General features: G+C 39.5%; 1 protein-coding gene across 1 annotated transcript; it reads left to right on the top strand.

Moving 5' to 3' along the window:
• Window positions 1–367: 367 nt before the first annotated feature.
• Window positions 368–14,450, top strand: LOC134755974 (trichohyalin-like). The gene is made up of 8 exons (XM_063692699.1): window positions 368–399; window positions 4,274–4,385; window positions 5,073–5,166; window positions 6,809–9,243; window positions 11,838–11,945; window positions 12,354–12,531; window positions 12,876–13,014; window positions 13,721–14,450. Exons 1-8 carry the CDS (start codon window positions 383–385, stop codon window positions 14,442–14,444), a joined length of 3,807 nt encoding a protein of 1,268 aa, XP_063548769.1. The 5' UTR covers window positions 368–382; the 3' UTR covers window positions 14,445–14,450.
• The last annotated feature ends 801 nt before the right edge of the window (window positions 14,451–15,251 follow it).

The following is a 15,251-nucleotide window of genomic DNA, read 5'->3' as shown; positions in this document are numbered from 1 at the left end:
TTTTCACGAAAACGCACTAACTTCAGTCAGTTTCAGGCCAAAAAGTACTGAGGTTGACTGAAATAGCATGACAAATACGAACGTTTTCGAGAAAATTTATAACTAAGTACCTACATCGCTTATTTACATATTTTAGCAAAAAGGATATTTAGTACTTTATGAGTTTTCAGTCTCCTATATAATAGGTATTTTACTACTCTTTGGTTTGCAGAGTCAATAACCAAAGAGAATATAACCACTATCAGTATTTGACGTTTGAAGTTCATAATTATATAATCATGTGATTACTTTGATTAATGATTTATATACATATTTGTGTTATTTTGTTCTAAATATAATTGTGTTGTGATTATTTATTTTTAATTTTGTATTTGTAGTGATAATGAGACCTGCGAGCGGGTAAATACAAATAATTTAAACGCATTATTTTTGACACTTAGTAAACCTATAGTTTTACCTATTTCACAGAAATGAAAAAGTTCAAAAATCGATGGAAAACCCGCGAGTTTTTGTGAGCGCGGCTAGTTATGTTAATTGGGTAAAATCTGTATAGAGGTAAGGTACCTGAACACAGGTAGGTACCTACCTAATGTAACGTGTTTCGGGGGATTGAAAATATCAAAATAATCTTCACTTGCTCTCGAGTACTCTTGACGAGTCACGGTTCGTGCACGTACCTACACAAGCGCGGCGCTTAGCGCATAATCTCCCGCTATCTCGACCACGAATCCAGTCAGAGCGATTTCGATCGACATATACCATATACCTATATGGTGACATCGCGCGACTAAGGCTGCGTTTCCTGTAGTAAACTGTAGGTATATGGTAGCTATTGTCTTATCCCATTTGTTGATAGGAATTCTTTAAAGTGATCTGAAATAAAACTTCTGCCATTATCACTGACCAAGGTGTCTGGTAACCCTTGTTCTGCAAATATATCCCTTAATACATTTATTAATGTCAATGAACTCATATCCGGAACAATCTTAACTTCAGGCCATTTTGAATAAGCATCGATCAGTATGAGAAATGTTTTACCTTGAAATGGGCCCGCATAATCAACATGCAACCGTGACCAAGCCTTCTCCGGTCTTATCCACTTATGGCTCACTTGGGAAGGCATATTCCTGTTTTCAGCACAGGTTTCGCATCTTTTAACCAAATTCTCAATTTCTTTGTCTATGGCCGGCCACCAAAAATAACTTCGGGCTAAGGCTTTTGTTATTACTATTCCGTCATGATTGGAGTGTAATTCTTGTAGGATATATGGTCTCATTTTGACTGGTATAATTACCCGATTACCCCACAAAACACAATTTTTATACTCTGACATCTCATTTCGTTTCTGCCAGTACACTTTATATTCTACATCCACTTTGCTAGGCCACCCGTTCCGAATCCAGTATAATATTTTGCTCAGTGTATTATCTTTAACTGTTAGTTTAGCCACTTCATTTGCTGACAGTTCCAGGTCTGTCGGAGTTTCTTCTATAAGCAGGACTCCTAAGTATTCTTCTTCCGACGACTGGTCACGGGACGGCCACCTGCTTAAAGCATCAGCGTTTCCTAGTTTTTTACCTTCCACATATTGTATGGAGTAATCATAGGAGTTCAACAGCAAGGCCCAGCGAAGCATTCTCGGAGATATGACATTAGGAATGGGTTTTTTAGGTTCAAACAACCCCAATAACGGTTTATGATCGGTTCTGATCGTAATCTTCCGGCCACTAATAAACTGGTGGAATTTCTTAAGACCAAATACTATAGCTGCTGCCTCTTTGTCTATCTGACCATAATTCCTCTCATGAACATTCATGGTCCTTGAAGCAAACATAACCGGTCTGACAGATCCATCTTTCATCACGTGTTCCAAAACAGCGCCCAAGCCAAATTGTGACGCATCACAAGACATCCTTATCTCTTTATTCACATCGTAATGGACTAGAGTGTCAGTACTCGACAACATCTTGCGCAACTTTTCAAATGCCTCCTGATGTTGTATAGTCCACTGCCATTTCACATCTTTATTTAACAACTTATACAGCGGTTCAGCAATATTAGCTTTGTGTGGTAAAAACCGATCATAAAAATTAAGCAATCCTAAGAAAGCTTGGAGCTCTTTTACATTACTTGGGGCCGGTGTACCCTCAATTGCATGTATTTTATCTTCACAAGGATGTATACCACATTCATCAATGAGGAATCCTAAAAATTTCACACTTCTTACTGCAAAATTACACTTTTCCTTGTTTACCCTTAGGCCAGCTTCTTGTAATTTCTTTAAGACCATTTCTAACCTGGAGTTATGCTCAGCAACATCTGTGCCACTTATAACAATATCATCTAGTAACACAGCTATCCCCCTTATTCCTGTAAGCAGGGAAGACATTAGTCTTTGAAAGATGCCTGGACACGCTTTAACCCCAAAAGCTAGACGTTTCATTTTATAAAGGCCTTTCGGTGTATTTATTGTTAATAGCTGTGCTGTTGCCTCGTCCACACTAACTTGAGTGTATGCCCTTTCCAAATCAATTTTGCTGAAAATCGTGCCACCCTGTATGGCTGTGAAAGCCTCATCTAGAGTAGGCAGAGGATATGTATCAGTGTCGGTCACCATATTTACTGTAGACCTATAGTCACCACAAAGCCTTACATTACCATTCGGTTTCAGAACTGGTACTATAGGGGTAGCCCACTCGGAGTGTGCAATTGGCTCCAAAACTCCTTCCTCTACTAGTCTGTCTATTTCCTTAATTACTCTTTCCCTCAAAGCAAAAGGAATGGGTCTACTTTTCAAAAACTTGGGCACCGCTCCTTCTCTCGGTGTAATCTTCACTAATGGGCCTTTATACTTTCCCAAACCTTCCTGAAAAACATCGCTATATGTCTGTAGGAGCCCTTTAATTTCCTCGCTGTTTATTTTCAGATGCATGACTCCTTGAACCCGTATTCCGAATGGCTGAAACCAATTTCGCCCTAAGAGGCTGGGTCCGTTACCTCTGGCTATATACATTATAAGATTATTTTGTAAACCCTTAAAAGAAGCTTGCACTTGAATTTTCCCCAATATTCTTAATTGGCTATCTGTCCATGTAGTCAATGCAATATCATCTTCCTCTAATACAGGTAATTTCCCTTTCCAAATGAGTCTGGCTGTCACTTCAGAAATTAGAGTAAATGCACATCCCGTATCAACTTCCATGTCAATAATAGACCCCTCAATTGACACCTTTACCATAATGGGGTCAACTTTATTTTCTCTAACATTGTTTACATTTGCATATAATCCATTACAATTTGATTTATGTCCATCATCCTGTTTATTTTTTGTAAGACAGACTGCCTCAATGTGGCCAGTTCTGCCACACGCATTACATCTACTCCAACGGAATCTGCACTCTCCTCTGTGTTGCCTACCACACCTGAAGCATGGTTTATTCTGTTTGTCAACCTTTTTGTTAGTGATTTTGTTTACTTCCATGGGTTCATCTACCTCCACATTTGGTTTAGATGGTCCTGGCACTACAATAATACTGGAATCAAATGTGGCACTCTCATGTGAAAATGCTATCTCAGTTGCTTGAGTAAATGTCAGCTTCTCACATTGTAACAATTTCCTTTGAACCTCTTTGCTCCTAATACCACATACCAACCGATCTCGTAAAGTTCGGTCTAAGTCTGTAAAATTGCAATGAATACTCATTTTCCTTAAATTTGCCACATAATCTCTAACCTTCTCCCCCTCTTCTTGATTTCTTGAGTGAAACTTAAAAGATTCTACAATCTCATTAGGTGTGGGGTGGAAATGAGCCTTCAAAAATATCAAAATTTGTTTATAGGTTATGTCCCCTATACTTATCGGAGATGACAAAGAAACTATTAAGTCAAATAGTTGAGAGCCACACACCGCCAACAAATTCGCCTTCTTCTTGACGTCATCCACAATATCATTTGCACTTAAACAGAATTCAAACCTTGTAATGTAGTTTTCCCAGCAGCCATGACCCATATCAAATTCACCAAATTTAATACCCATTTTTTTGCACTTTGCACTTACAACTTCACAAAAAGTCACTAACACAGTCTAATACACGCTTTTACTACCGATTTGCCTCGTCGCCACTATTATATCGCGATATTATCACCGAAATTCGGGAGAGCACATGTGCTTACGTACCTGACAAATCCAGACTGGTTTTGTAGGGGTACCCTCATATTTCAATACACTACAATAAGTAACTATGTAAAACTCTGAAATTCATCTAAACTACAGACGACAAACGTGCGATTGCTGCGGAAATTTCGGAAATGCGGAATTCAAAAAAATCACAGTATTGAAAGACGCTGGTATCGCTCTTTACCGATATTTGCCACAAACGGAGGATGTAAGTTAAACACAATATTACCTATGAACAAGTTTGGGAACAAATCAAATTATTTTATTAAATTTTTTGATTTGTGTTTTTTTAAGTAGTCACACTATATACTATATATAAATAAAAAACTGTAATAGATGTCATATATTAAAGAAAAAGTGACGAATCCGGCCTTCACCACTGGAGGGCTTCGTCACTTTTTCTTTAATATATGACATCTATTACAGTTTTTAATTTATATATAGTAGTGTGACTACTTAAAAAAACACAAATCAAAATATTTAATCATAATAAAATAATTTGATTTGTTCCCAAACTTGTTCATAGATGGCAGCACCAGTCTCTCACGCTACAACGTAAATCCGTAAGGAGTTCGTGTAGGAGGTGCAAGCGCGCACTGCTTGCCCTTAGAGCTGGTCAAACACGCCTAGTCTTACTAAGATGGCACAATATTACCTAGTTAAAATTACAATGCATGCTGTAAGTTACAATATCAAGTTCAAAAAATAAAGTCGAATACCTACCTAACCCATATGTATGCCGGCCCAGATCTAATAGTTTTTGCTCTGAACGCCTCGAGGCCCTTGAGGTTACAGGCACTCTCCTACGAATTGTTATGAGCATGAGCGACTGTTTTACATTGAGTTTGACTGCTGTAATATTGCACACAGATGTTAAATGTATTTTGATTTGCAGGAAGCACAAATAGGCACTGAAACTGAAGAAGTTCTTGTTCTTCAGAACACTCGAGCCGTAGACCTGAAAATAGAAGCATTGACTGCGGAAGCAGGTTAGTTAACGATTTAAGGCTGCCAGTGGAATATTTAAATACACAATACATTATTCTTAGGTACCTACCTCAAAGATTGATTTTATTTTTTGCGAAATGTCGTATAAAGTAATAGACGTGTGCGCCGATTAAAAAATGATCGGCGGCGGCGTTTGCCAGAAAATTGGCGGCGGTGATGTATTTTCGGCGTGAAATCGGCGTGACCTTGACTTTCAGATTTCTTAAGAAAAATCGTTAATTTGTTGTTTTTCTTGAAAATTTGATCAATCCAGATTGCTGATTGAATAGGCTGTGAGTAAAATACGATTTGTAAATAAATAATATAGGATAGGTATAATAACTTGATTTCCCTAGTAACTTGGATTAAGGGGTTACCTGGTCCCAATGACCTACGATCCGATCTGTAACTCTCCATTTTCTCATGATATCCGTGGTTTATCGTATTAAAAATGACGGACTTTAACAAAACAGAACTCCAAAATCCTTGAAATTTGCTAGACATAGTGGACTGCTATAGCTTCCTTTTAACGGTTTTCTTATCGTACAAGCACCAGACTAACTGAGACGTATACTCTTTTTCGTTTTCTCATTGCTGAGGAACGCGATCACATGTAATTTGTCTCCATGTCGCGCGGTCATAAGCCGTGTGGACTGCACGGTGCAGACTGCCGCAAGCCGACCTCTTCATTGCGTTTGACCTTGCTCCAACTCGAGCACGTTTGCCATCGGCCTAAATACATGTGTTTCTCCACATCATACGTTGAAAACAGCATGATATGTCCGAGGAATCTAAGGGCTCGGCCATGGCATGTTGTGAAGAGTGGCGATATTGAGCTCTCAGAGTTTGGGGGTTTTTTCTTCTAGCTGTCCAAGGTATAAGCAGCAGTTATCGTCAACACCACATCTCAAAAGCACCAACCTTTGCCACTTCACACTTTTTGAGACTCCACGTTTCGGTACCATATTGGAATATTGAAAAGACGAGAGCACGCACGCAAGCACACTTTATTTGCACGTCGATTACCTCTGTTCTTCCAGATCTTTTCGAGGTTAGCCATAGTACTTTTAGCCATGCCAGCTCTGCGGCGTATCTCGGCGGTGCAACCACCGGCACTGGTTATCAACCCAAGATATACAAACTAGCTCGCTTTTTGGTAATCGCCGAGTGCTTCGGTAACTGGGAGAATATTTGCCCTGTCTAGTACCATTACTTTTTTCTTAGAACGGTTGAACTCTTAAGTCTTGTCATGACTGAGGATTCTGCCTTCGTATGTGAGAAAATGTGAATTCACAATGAACAAGAAAAAATCCTACTTCATATACCTATCGCTATCTCATTTGACTCTTGACGCTGAATACTGAGGATTACTCAGTTATTTTGATCGGTGTGGGAAACAGTTTGTTCAACTGGCTCTTCTGTTTTATTTAATTAATAATTGACGTATATCTGACAAAAAAGATCCATATTGTAATTCAAATACCAACTTGGAATAGCTAATTAACAACACTCAAGGTCACGCCGATTTCACGCCGATCATTTATCGGCGGCGGCGGCGTGGCAAAAAAGCCCGGCGGCGGCGGCGCGCCGGCGCGGCGCACACGTCTATAAAGTAATCTGTGTGTATGGGTATTTTTGCAACAGGGAAGAAAACAATCAGCTGCCCGCGGTGTATAAAAATGATTGAACGTGCAAAAAGTTTGTTTAAGGATTTTCCGCCCGCTAAAATTCTAGAAGTAGCAGGCGTCTGCGACCATTGCTATCAAAAAGAATTATTTCCCTGTCCCTGTTGCGACAAAGTCGTTAATAAATTTTTAAAGTTCAGTTTAGAAGAGGAACGTAAAACACAAGAGCAACAACAATATAAGTCGTGGCTTTCTAAAACTCAACTATTGTTTAAAAAATCTGTGTCAAATATAAAAGATGGTAAGCTAGAATCTCAAGCGCCTGTGTCCAGATATATTCCCACTATGAGGCCAGGTCAAGAATCTGCTCCTTTTGCAATTTATGATAAACCCAGGTTCAAAAATGAACGTGAACTAATTCATGAACAAAAGCAAGTTATAGAAAAGCCGACAAGAGTCCTTTCTTTTCTTGACTTTTCCGAAGAAGAAAAACAAAGAGTCAAAGGTGAAAGTGAACTTGACAGGGAAAAGAAGAAACGTCTAGCGGAAGAAAACGTAGCGAAGGCATTAAAATCAGTGTCGTTCGACGCTTTTCCAGGTTTGGAACCTACCCTAATTAAGGTAAAAGATATTAAAGTTAAATCACCGATTGAAAAAGATAAACCATCTACACCGATAATGGAAGAACATATCAAATCCCAACCAACAATGGAACAAGATATCGAAACTACAACACTGATGCAAAAAATTATCATACCTAAACCAGAGATTGAAAAATACAGCCAACCAACACCATTGACTGAAAAACATACCAAACCTCAATCAAAGATGGAAAAAGAAGTCAAACTTAAGTCAATAATGAAGAAAGGGGCTGTTAAAAAACCACTTCATGATGTTTTTTCGGAAGATGACACAACGTCCCAGCGAAAAAGGAAACTACAAGGTTCTCCTACGACAAGACTGTCTTTTGGATCAATTATGAAGACCCTGAGTGAACCAAATGTCAGTAACTTTAGTTATACTTTTCCTCGTGACAAAATTGTAACCACGAAGCAATTGAAGGGTCATGTTAGTTCTTCAGAACTAATTAAAAGTACACAAGACATGCTTGATGAACGAAAAGAGACGGAAAGAAAGAAAAAGGAAGAAACGAGAAGGAAACGGGAAGAAGAAAAGAAACAAAAAACTGCAGAAAAGACAAGGCTATTAGAGGAAGAAAGAAAAAAACGAGAGGAAGGGAGGCTATTAGAGGAAGAAAGAAAAAAAGGAGAGGAAGGGGAGAATAAATCCGAGGAAAGAATAGGCAAAGAGTCAGAGCAATCAGCAAGAAGAAGGAAACAAGATGACATGGAAGCAATGGATGCTCTTAAAAAAGGACTTTCTAAACAAGAAAAGGAATTGTCACAAGGAGAAAAAATAAGAACACAACAAGAAAAAGATAAAGCTTTTGGAGATAAAAAAGCCAGGGAAGCTGAAAAGGCAATAGAAGAAACGCGACAGCAACTAACAACAGATAAGAAAATACAACATCCAGAAGCAAAACCTGGTGAAGATGAAGATAGAGTTAGAAAAGGAGAAAAAGAGAAAAAAATTGATCAAGGACAAGAGAAAATTAAGCAAAGGGATGAAAAGCAACATGATGCTGAAGCAACGTTAGCTTTAAAAGAACAAGTGGCTAAACAAGCGAAAGATAAATCAGAAGAAGAAAAATTAAGAAAGCAACAAGAGAAGGACGCAGCACTGGGAGAAAAAAGAGCTCAAGAAGCCGAAAAAGCATTAGAAGCCACACAAAAACAATTAACTACAGAAAAAAAACAAGCAAAGCCACTAATCGAATTAAAGGTACCTGATGATAAAAAAGTAGGTAATAAAACTGACAAAGATGACACAGGGAAAGGTGAAAAAATGGAAACAACTGCTAAAGACCAAAAAGCGAAAGGTGACGACATGGCAGCACTTTTGAGAGAACAGCTTGCTAAGCAAAAGCAGCAGGAATTAGAAAAAGAGAAAATCAGAAAAGAACAAGAAAAAGAAAAAGAACTCCTTGCTAAGAAACTCAAAGAATTAGAAAGTAAGAAAGAAGCGAAAGACGAGGCTGTGAAAAAAGTACCTGTTCTTGAAACTAAACATGAAGATTCGGTTGATGAAATAATTTCTGACTTTACTGAGTTACCAAAGCAGGATGAAGTGACGGATATTATTTTAGGTCAGAAAATATATAAGGTTAAATGTGCTAAGAAAACCGAAGACAAAACACCGATCTTAGAATCAGAACAACCTCAGAAATCGGGGCAACATTCAGAGCAAATAACTGCTAAACAGGAACCTGAATTGCATAAACATTCAGAACTATTACCGGAACCACAACAAGGATTTACTCAGCAAAAACCTAGGCAGCCAACGCTCACGCAATCCCAACAGAAGTCATCGGCAATTGGAGATAAGAAGTCGAAGGTGAGATTTCTTATTACTGATTTGACCTTTTCGCATTATTATTTTGTAAAACGGGACATCTTTGCTTACATAAAAAGAAATTACGCTTTTCGTTTTTCGCGGTAGGCCCTCGTGTCACCGACTTGCAAATCTTGCAATTCCGTTATGTGCTATTTCAAAAAAAATAGCTATTTTGGTGATTTGTGATCACGTACATAGCGAATTCCTTCATATATTTTAATAATATCTGCTAAGCCCGTGTTTTTCATTGTAAACAAAATGGCGGACTGCAGTCCTGCATTAACTATGGATGGTATAGAAAGGATCGCAATCTCTTATGGCAGAATTGTTGTAAAAGTGACCGCGTTAAGCTTTAAATAATAGTTCCTAATCTCTCCGGTGGCGCTAGTTAGGCTCTGGGACATGAGTATAACATGAACCATATAAGGCAACAAATAACCCGACCAAATTACGTAGGTTGTTTTTGGTAGTATTTCGGTGTATGGTGGCGCCGCCTAATTACTGTTTTTTGATGGACACTTTTCATACATAGAGATTTGGCTCCTTTATACAGTCTCCATGGCATTAACATTAACATCCAATTCGCTACATGACAGTCATACGCAGGACTTCAGACCACAGACAATCCTGCGCGGCGGCGGAGTTATTATTCTGAGGTCGGAGCGACAAGTGCGGACTGAAGGGGGACGGGATACGGGACAAAATAGCGCATTGCATCACCTTGCCAGCATTAAAAAAAAAACCGGCTAAGTGCGAGTCGGACTCGCGCATGAAGGGTTCCGTACCATTACGGAAAAAAACAGCAAAAAAATCACGTTTGTTGTATGGGAGCCCCATTTAAATATATATATTATTCTGTTTTTAGTATTTGTTGTTATAGCGGCAACAGAAATTACATCATCTGTGAAAATTTCAGCTGTCTAGCTATCACTGTTCATGAGATACAGCCTGGTGACAGACAGACGGAGAGACGGACGGACAGACGGACAGCGGAATCTTAGTAATAGGGTCCCGTTTTTACCCTTTGGGTACGGAACCCTAAAATCCCGCAACAGGCGGAAATTTGAATCATACGATCTTGCCCGGCGGTGTCCGATCTTAGTCGCACTCACCTTATGAATACATAAAATATAATACCTAACGATTAAATATTATGTCAAATTTATCGAAATTTTTGTTTTCAAAAGTTAGGCATAAGTTGCGAAAGTATCAATCTACCTACTGTTTATGGCGGTCGCGTAGTTCCGTGCGCAGGGGCCGGCGTTCGGTTACTGTGTGAAAGTCGTATCTTCACGAGTTTTAAAATCGTTACCGGCCTCTTAATTATCAGAATGAAAATTGTATCTACAACAAATCCATTTAAACCCAAAATTTTAATCGCTTATTGTAAAAAAAAAGAAAAAACATAATTAGAAAGTACAGAGCTCTAGAGCAGAAACGTATCATTTTCTGCACAATTTTTAGAACGACACCCACTTTCAGAGCTTGAGAAATGAAAAAATATTTAAAATGACCAGTTGGCTTAGCACAGGAGCACCACGACAGTATTTCGCGCGGATTAATAAAGTTAGAAAAAGATATATATAATACCTTATGTCTATGGTTAATTGTCTATCTGGGCCGCGAGTTACTATAAGCCTACTGCGAAGGTTTGGGTGCGACGTTACTTTCTTGGAGATTGGAGATCGAGGTTCGATTCGATGCCCTCGATGGAGAAGGACATCAACATTGTACAGTCGCCATCAGATATATCGGAGCGGCCAAGGTGCTCACAAATATCTGAACACGCCTCTATTGTCAAGGCGTTAGAGTGCGTGTTAATTCAGATATTGTGAACACCTCGGACGCTCCGATATATCTGATTCTGATGGCGACTGTACCTATACAAAATACAAACCTTATGCTAACCTAACTATGGTATACAAACTTGCGATTTCGATGACGTTAACTTGACACTTTTGAATTTTGATTAATTCATAAAAAACAAATAATACCTACGTGTAGGTAAATTTTAGATATTTTTTATTTTAATATTTTATTAAGCGAGTACTAATTTTATTATTTTTATCTTAAACATTTTGCATCTCGTATTGGGTTTGGTGGGACTAAACAGTATATAGGGGCCCAGCTTTAGCATAGGGGGAGTGAGAGTTTTTAGATAATTTTATATATATAGGAAATCGAATTTTCGTAGTGTTTCTAGCGGTAAAATGTCGAAAAGCAAGAAATCCACCCCCGTTAGTATAGTCCCTACGAACTTACAAATATAATACTATCATATGTTTATGTCATCCAAAGGCAGCTGGCTCACCGCCGACGATAAGATGAAAGCAAATTAATGTTGCGATGAGCGGATTTTTAATTTCCGCGCCTATGTGTATAAAATGTCTTTAAAAGTTTGTCGCAGGCGGTGCGGTTATAGTCGCCTAGCTATCACAGATTAATGTTCACTAGCTGTTCCTTTTTTTTTCACAAATTGTAGGTACCTTTCGAGCTTTCTCGCGCGAGAAAATTACAAATCACTAGTCGACATGGGAATAATAGCCCCCTGTTCACAAATTGTAGGCACGTTCTTAACCTTTTAAGTTTTTCAGGCCTCCGACAACGAAGCTGCTAAAGGTGTAATAAGGTATACTTTATCCGATCGCACGTTCATCGAAAAGGGCTGGACTATGCTGCCCACGGAGAAAGTAGTTAGAAAGGTAATAATAAGTTGAGGAAAGACTTACTCTACATCGTACCAAGCCCGTATAAGTTCAATACCTCTCGCATGATACTGCCTCATGCAGTCACTGGTGTAGGGCAGAATCAGTGGCGTAGCGTGAACTACTTTAGCCGTGGGCGAAATCGCATCTGCGAGGCCCTTTTCTTTCAGTGTGCCGGACCGAAGGGGCCTCGCGCGAGGCTCCCCTTGGGGCGCGAGGCCGTGGGCGACGGCCCACTTCGCCTACGCCTAGCTACGCCACTGGGCAGAATAACCCAGCTGACTATGTACTTGTACTAGGTACGCTCGGGTTTTGGTACCGTGTAGACTGAATCACCTTTAAAGTTGGAAATTAATATGTATAAATCTTAGTTTCTAATTATTTACCCATAAAATGTATGTTTAGATGAACGTATATCGCATGAGGCCAGCCAAGCCTGAGTTCGACTGGTTTGAGCACAATAAAAACAAAGGAGAGCTGACATACGACTCCGGTGAAAAGTTAGCAGAGTTTGACGACAACGGGCGCGGTCGCTGGTACTACAGGACTGGTGAATTAGCGCTGGATTATTACGACGCAGAAGGTTAACAACCATTATACAATAAATCAAGAGAAAAAACAATATGTATACTAATACCCATTCGTATCAGTCGCCGCTGCTGAACGGAGTGAACGGACGCCTTTCTCCTCAACCAAGAATCATGCTCTGCTGTTATCGTCCAATGGCCAAATATTTATGGGGGTGCAAAGTTTTCTAATCTTCTTTTACATTAGCAAGGTTATTCAATATGTTATTAAATGCTCGAGTACCTGTTTAGGTAAGAAGGTAGTTACTTGGTGCACCCGACCGTAAAATTGCATGGCCATTTTATGAACGAATTCATCCGAAAGGACTTTATAAAGCTTATCTAGTTACGGTTCTTTCAGAAACCAATGCTGGCCAGAGATTTGTTGTCTACAGCACCGGCCAACCCGACGAGCGGGGCCGATCCAGACCAAGGACTCTTCTAGCAACCTTCGACTACTCAGGGAACGGCATCGTGTTTGACCACACTGGCAAAATACGGTAGTTACACTAGTTACTCCTTTGAAGCTTAGGTACTTGAGCTGGATTTATGTACGGTCGAACTTTACATTGGACATTCTTAGCATAAGTATGTATGTAGGTACAACCAAATTTACTTGAACCGCAAATTGCTAAAGAATCAATTACCTCGACCGTACTTAGGTACATTTGCGCCAACAGGCCATGCAGCCGGCGGCTGCAATAGCTGTTATATGCTGTTGCCGAGATGATAAATATCCAGGTCAATTTTTGGTAGTGAGATAAACGCTTTAGTTAGCGTGGGCACTGTTCGTAAGAACTATTATATAATCTGTGGCGTGGGGCTAACCCATTCTACTCGAAGAGATTATATAAATTATTAGAGATATGTATTTCCCTTATTGACCCTTTCATCTATAAAATATTATCTTTGGCCAACTTAAATAAGTTCCTTAAATACATAATTATATCCTGCTTTCCCTTACTGTACCTAATATTTTATGAACATAGGTAATCTGCAATTATAAAAGAATTTGGTTATATCGCCCAAGTATAAGAACAACGCACAGTCGCCATCAGATATAGGTATCGGAGCGGCCGAGGTACTCAAAATAACTGAACATCTACTCTAACGCCTTGACAATAGAGCCGTGTTCAGATATTTGTGAGCACCTTGGCCGCTCCGATATATCTGTTAGCGACTGTACCAAAACCAGATTGATTTCAGGTTAAAGTATAACCAAACCGAAGGAGTAGTTCTCGATCGAACCATAGGCCCCGTGTCTCATTGGAAGTGGCACACCCTGAACGACCCCCCAGTCTTGCAGCAAGTCATGATAGATACCCAAATGCCATATAAAGATCCCACTATCCTAGCAATGGGTGACAAACATGCAGACGCTAAGCGACCAGACAATGAGGAAATGTTAGCCATAGAGTTCGAAAACTTTCTGAAAGAGAAGCGTCAAAAGCTAACGCAATCATTCAAGCCGTTTCAAATTAAAATGAAAGCTATGAAAATAAATGAATATTTTTCTCTTCGCGTCTTAGACCAAGCATCGATATATTTGTTGTTTAGAGATGGTACTACAAATTTGAAGCTGAATATTGGCATGGTGTTGGATCATAAGGAAATCGTAGACACGGATACGGCGGAGATAGGCGAAGTGTCGAATACATTGGATAAGTTGCCGGCTTGTACGGACAGTATAGCAGGATTACAGAAGGCCGTGGCAAAGGCGCAAGCGCAAGAGCGATTTCGTGTGCGCCACGAGTTACGTTTGAAACCTCCCCAGCCGTCCGCCAGTGCAGACGCGCTGCGCACCGGCTGCTCGCGCCCATTGCGCACACCCATCGTACAAGCTTCTTTATCGTCATGTGACAAAATGACCCCTAAACGCTTTAAGCCGTCATCGAGTTGCAATTTGTATTACAGTACACAACTTCTTTAATTCATGTTTGCTGGTGATTTGTATTTAATATAATTATATTATATTTAAACTAACTGTATACATACCAGGGACCGGACAACCCTTTCCGCGATAAAACCCTTTCAATGGGCGACACTTAAACACGACTAACACATTGAAAGACTTTCCCTTTTGAACTGCAAGCCCATTCATACCCTTACCTTTGACTAACCCTTACCGAAAAGCTAACCAAAAATAAGGCTAGCTCTTAATAAGGGTTACCCTTATCTTTAAGCGCTTTTTATAAAGGTTTCCCTTTGCGTGAAAGAGACAGGATTAGTATATATCTACGGTAGTGTATGAAAAGGAAAGAAAATACGTGCCTAGTCAAAGAACGCCGCCGTCGCTGCCGAGCCGTATGAATTCGCCGCTAGGGGCGCTAGTGTAGATGGTGGTCTTTTCCATAGTTCGAAATGTCAAATGTCACTTGTCACTTCAATGACTGACAGCTGTTCTATCATTGTTCTATAGTCTTTTGGACCACCATCAACAGAGGCGCCAATTGGTGAGCAAAAAAACGATAGCCCTCATTAACCCTTAAATGCATGATTTTTTGTATAACTTTTTAATAAATTGAAATAGATGTGTCATGCTGTATAAAAGTAATAAATGTGATTTTGGATAGCTGCATATTGAGCCACGGACCATCAAATATACGATGCATATATACATCATTATGCATTTAAGGGTTAATAAAAAGTGTTCCGTACCACGCAAACTAGCGTCAAATATTGGAATTTTGCCGCCCCCCTTCCTGATTTGATAGGTCACAATCTTACAATCAAATCA

Source organism: Cydia strobilella, chromosome 3, assembly GCF_947568885.1.
Source record: "Cydia strobilella chromosome 3, ilCydStro3.1, whole genome shotgun sequence".
NCBI lineage: Eukaryota > Metazoa > Arthropoda > Insecta > Lepidoptera > Tortricidae > Cydia > Cydia strobilella.
The sequence above is the reverse complement of the archived record's forward strand: the minus strand, read 5'-3'. Positions and strand labels throughout refer to the sequence as shown.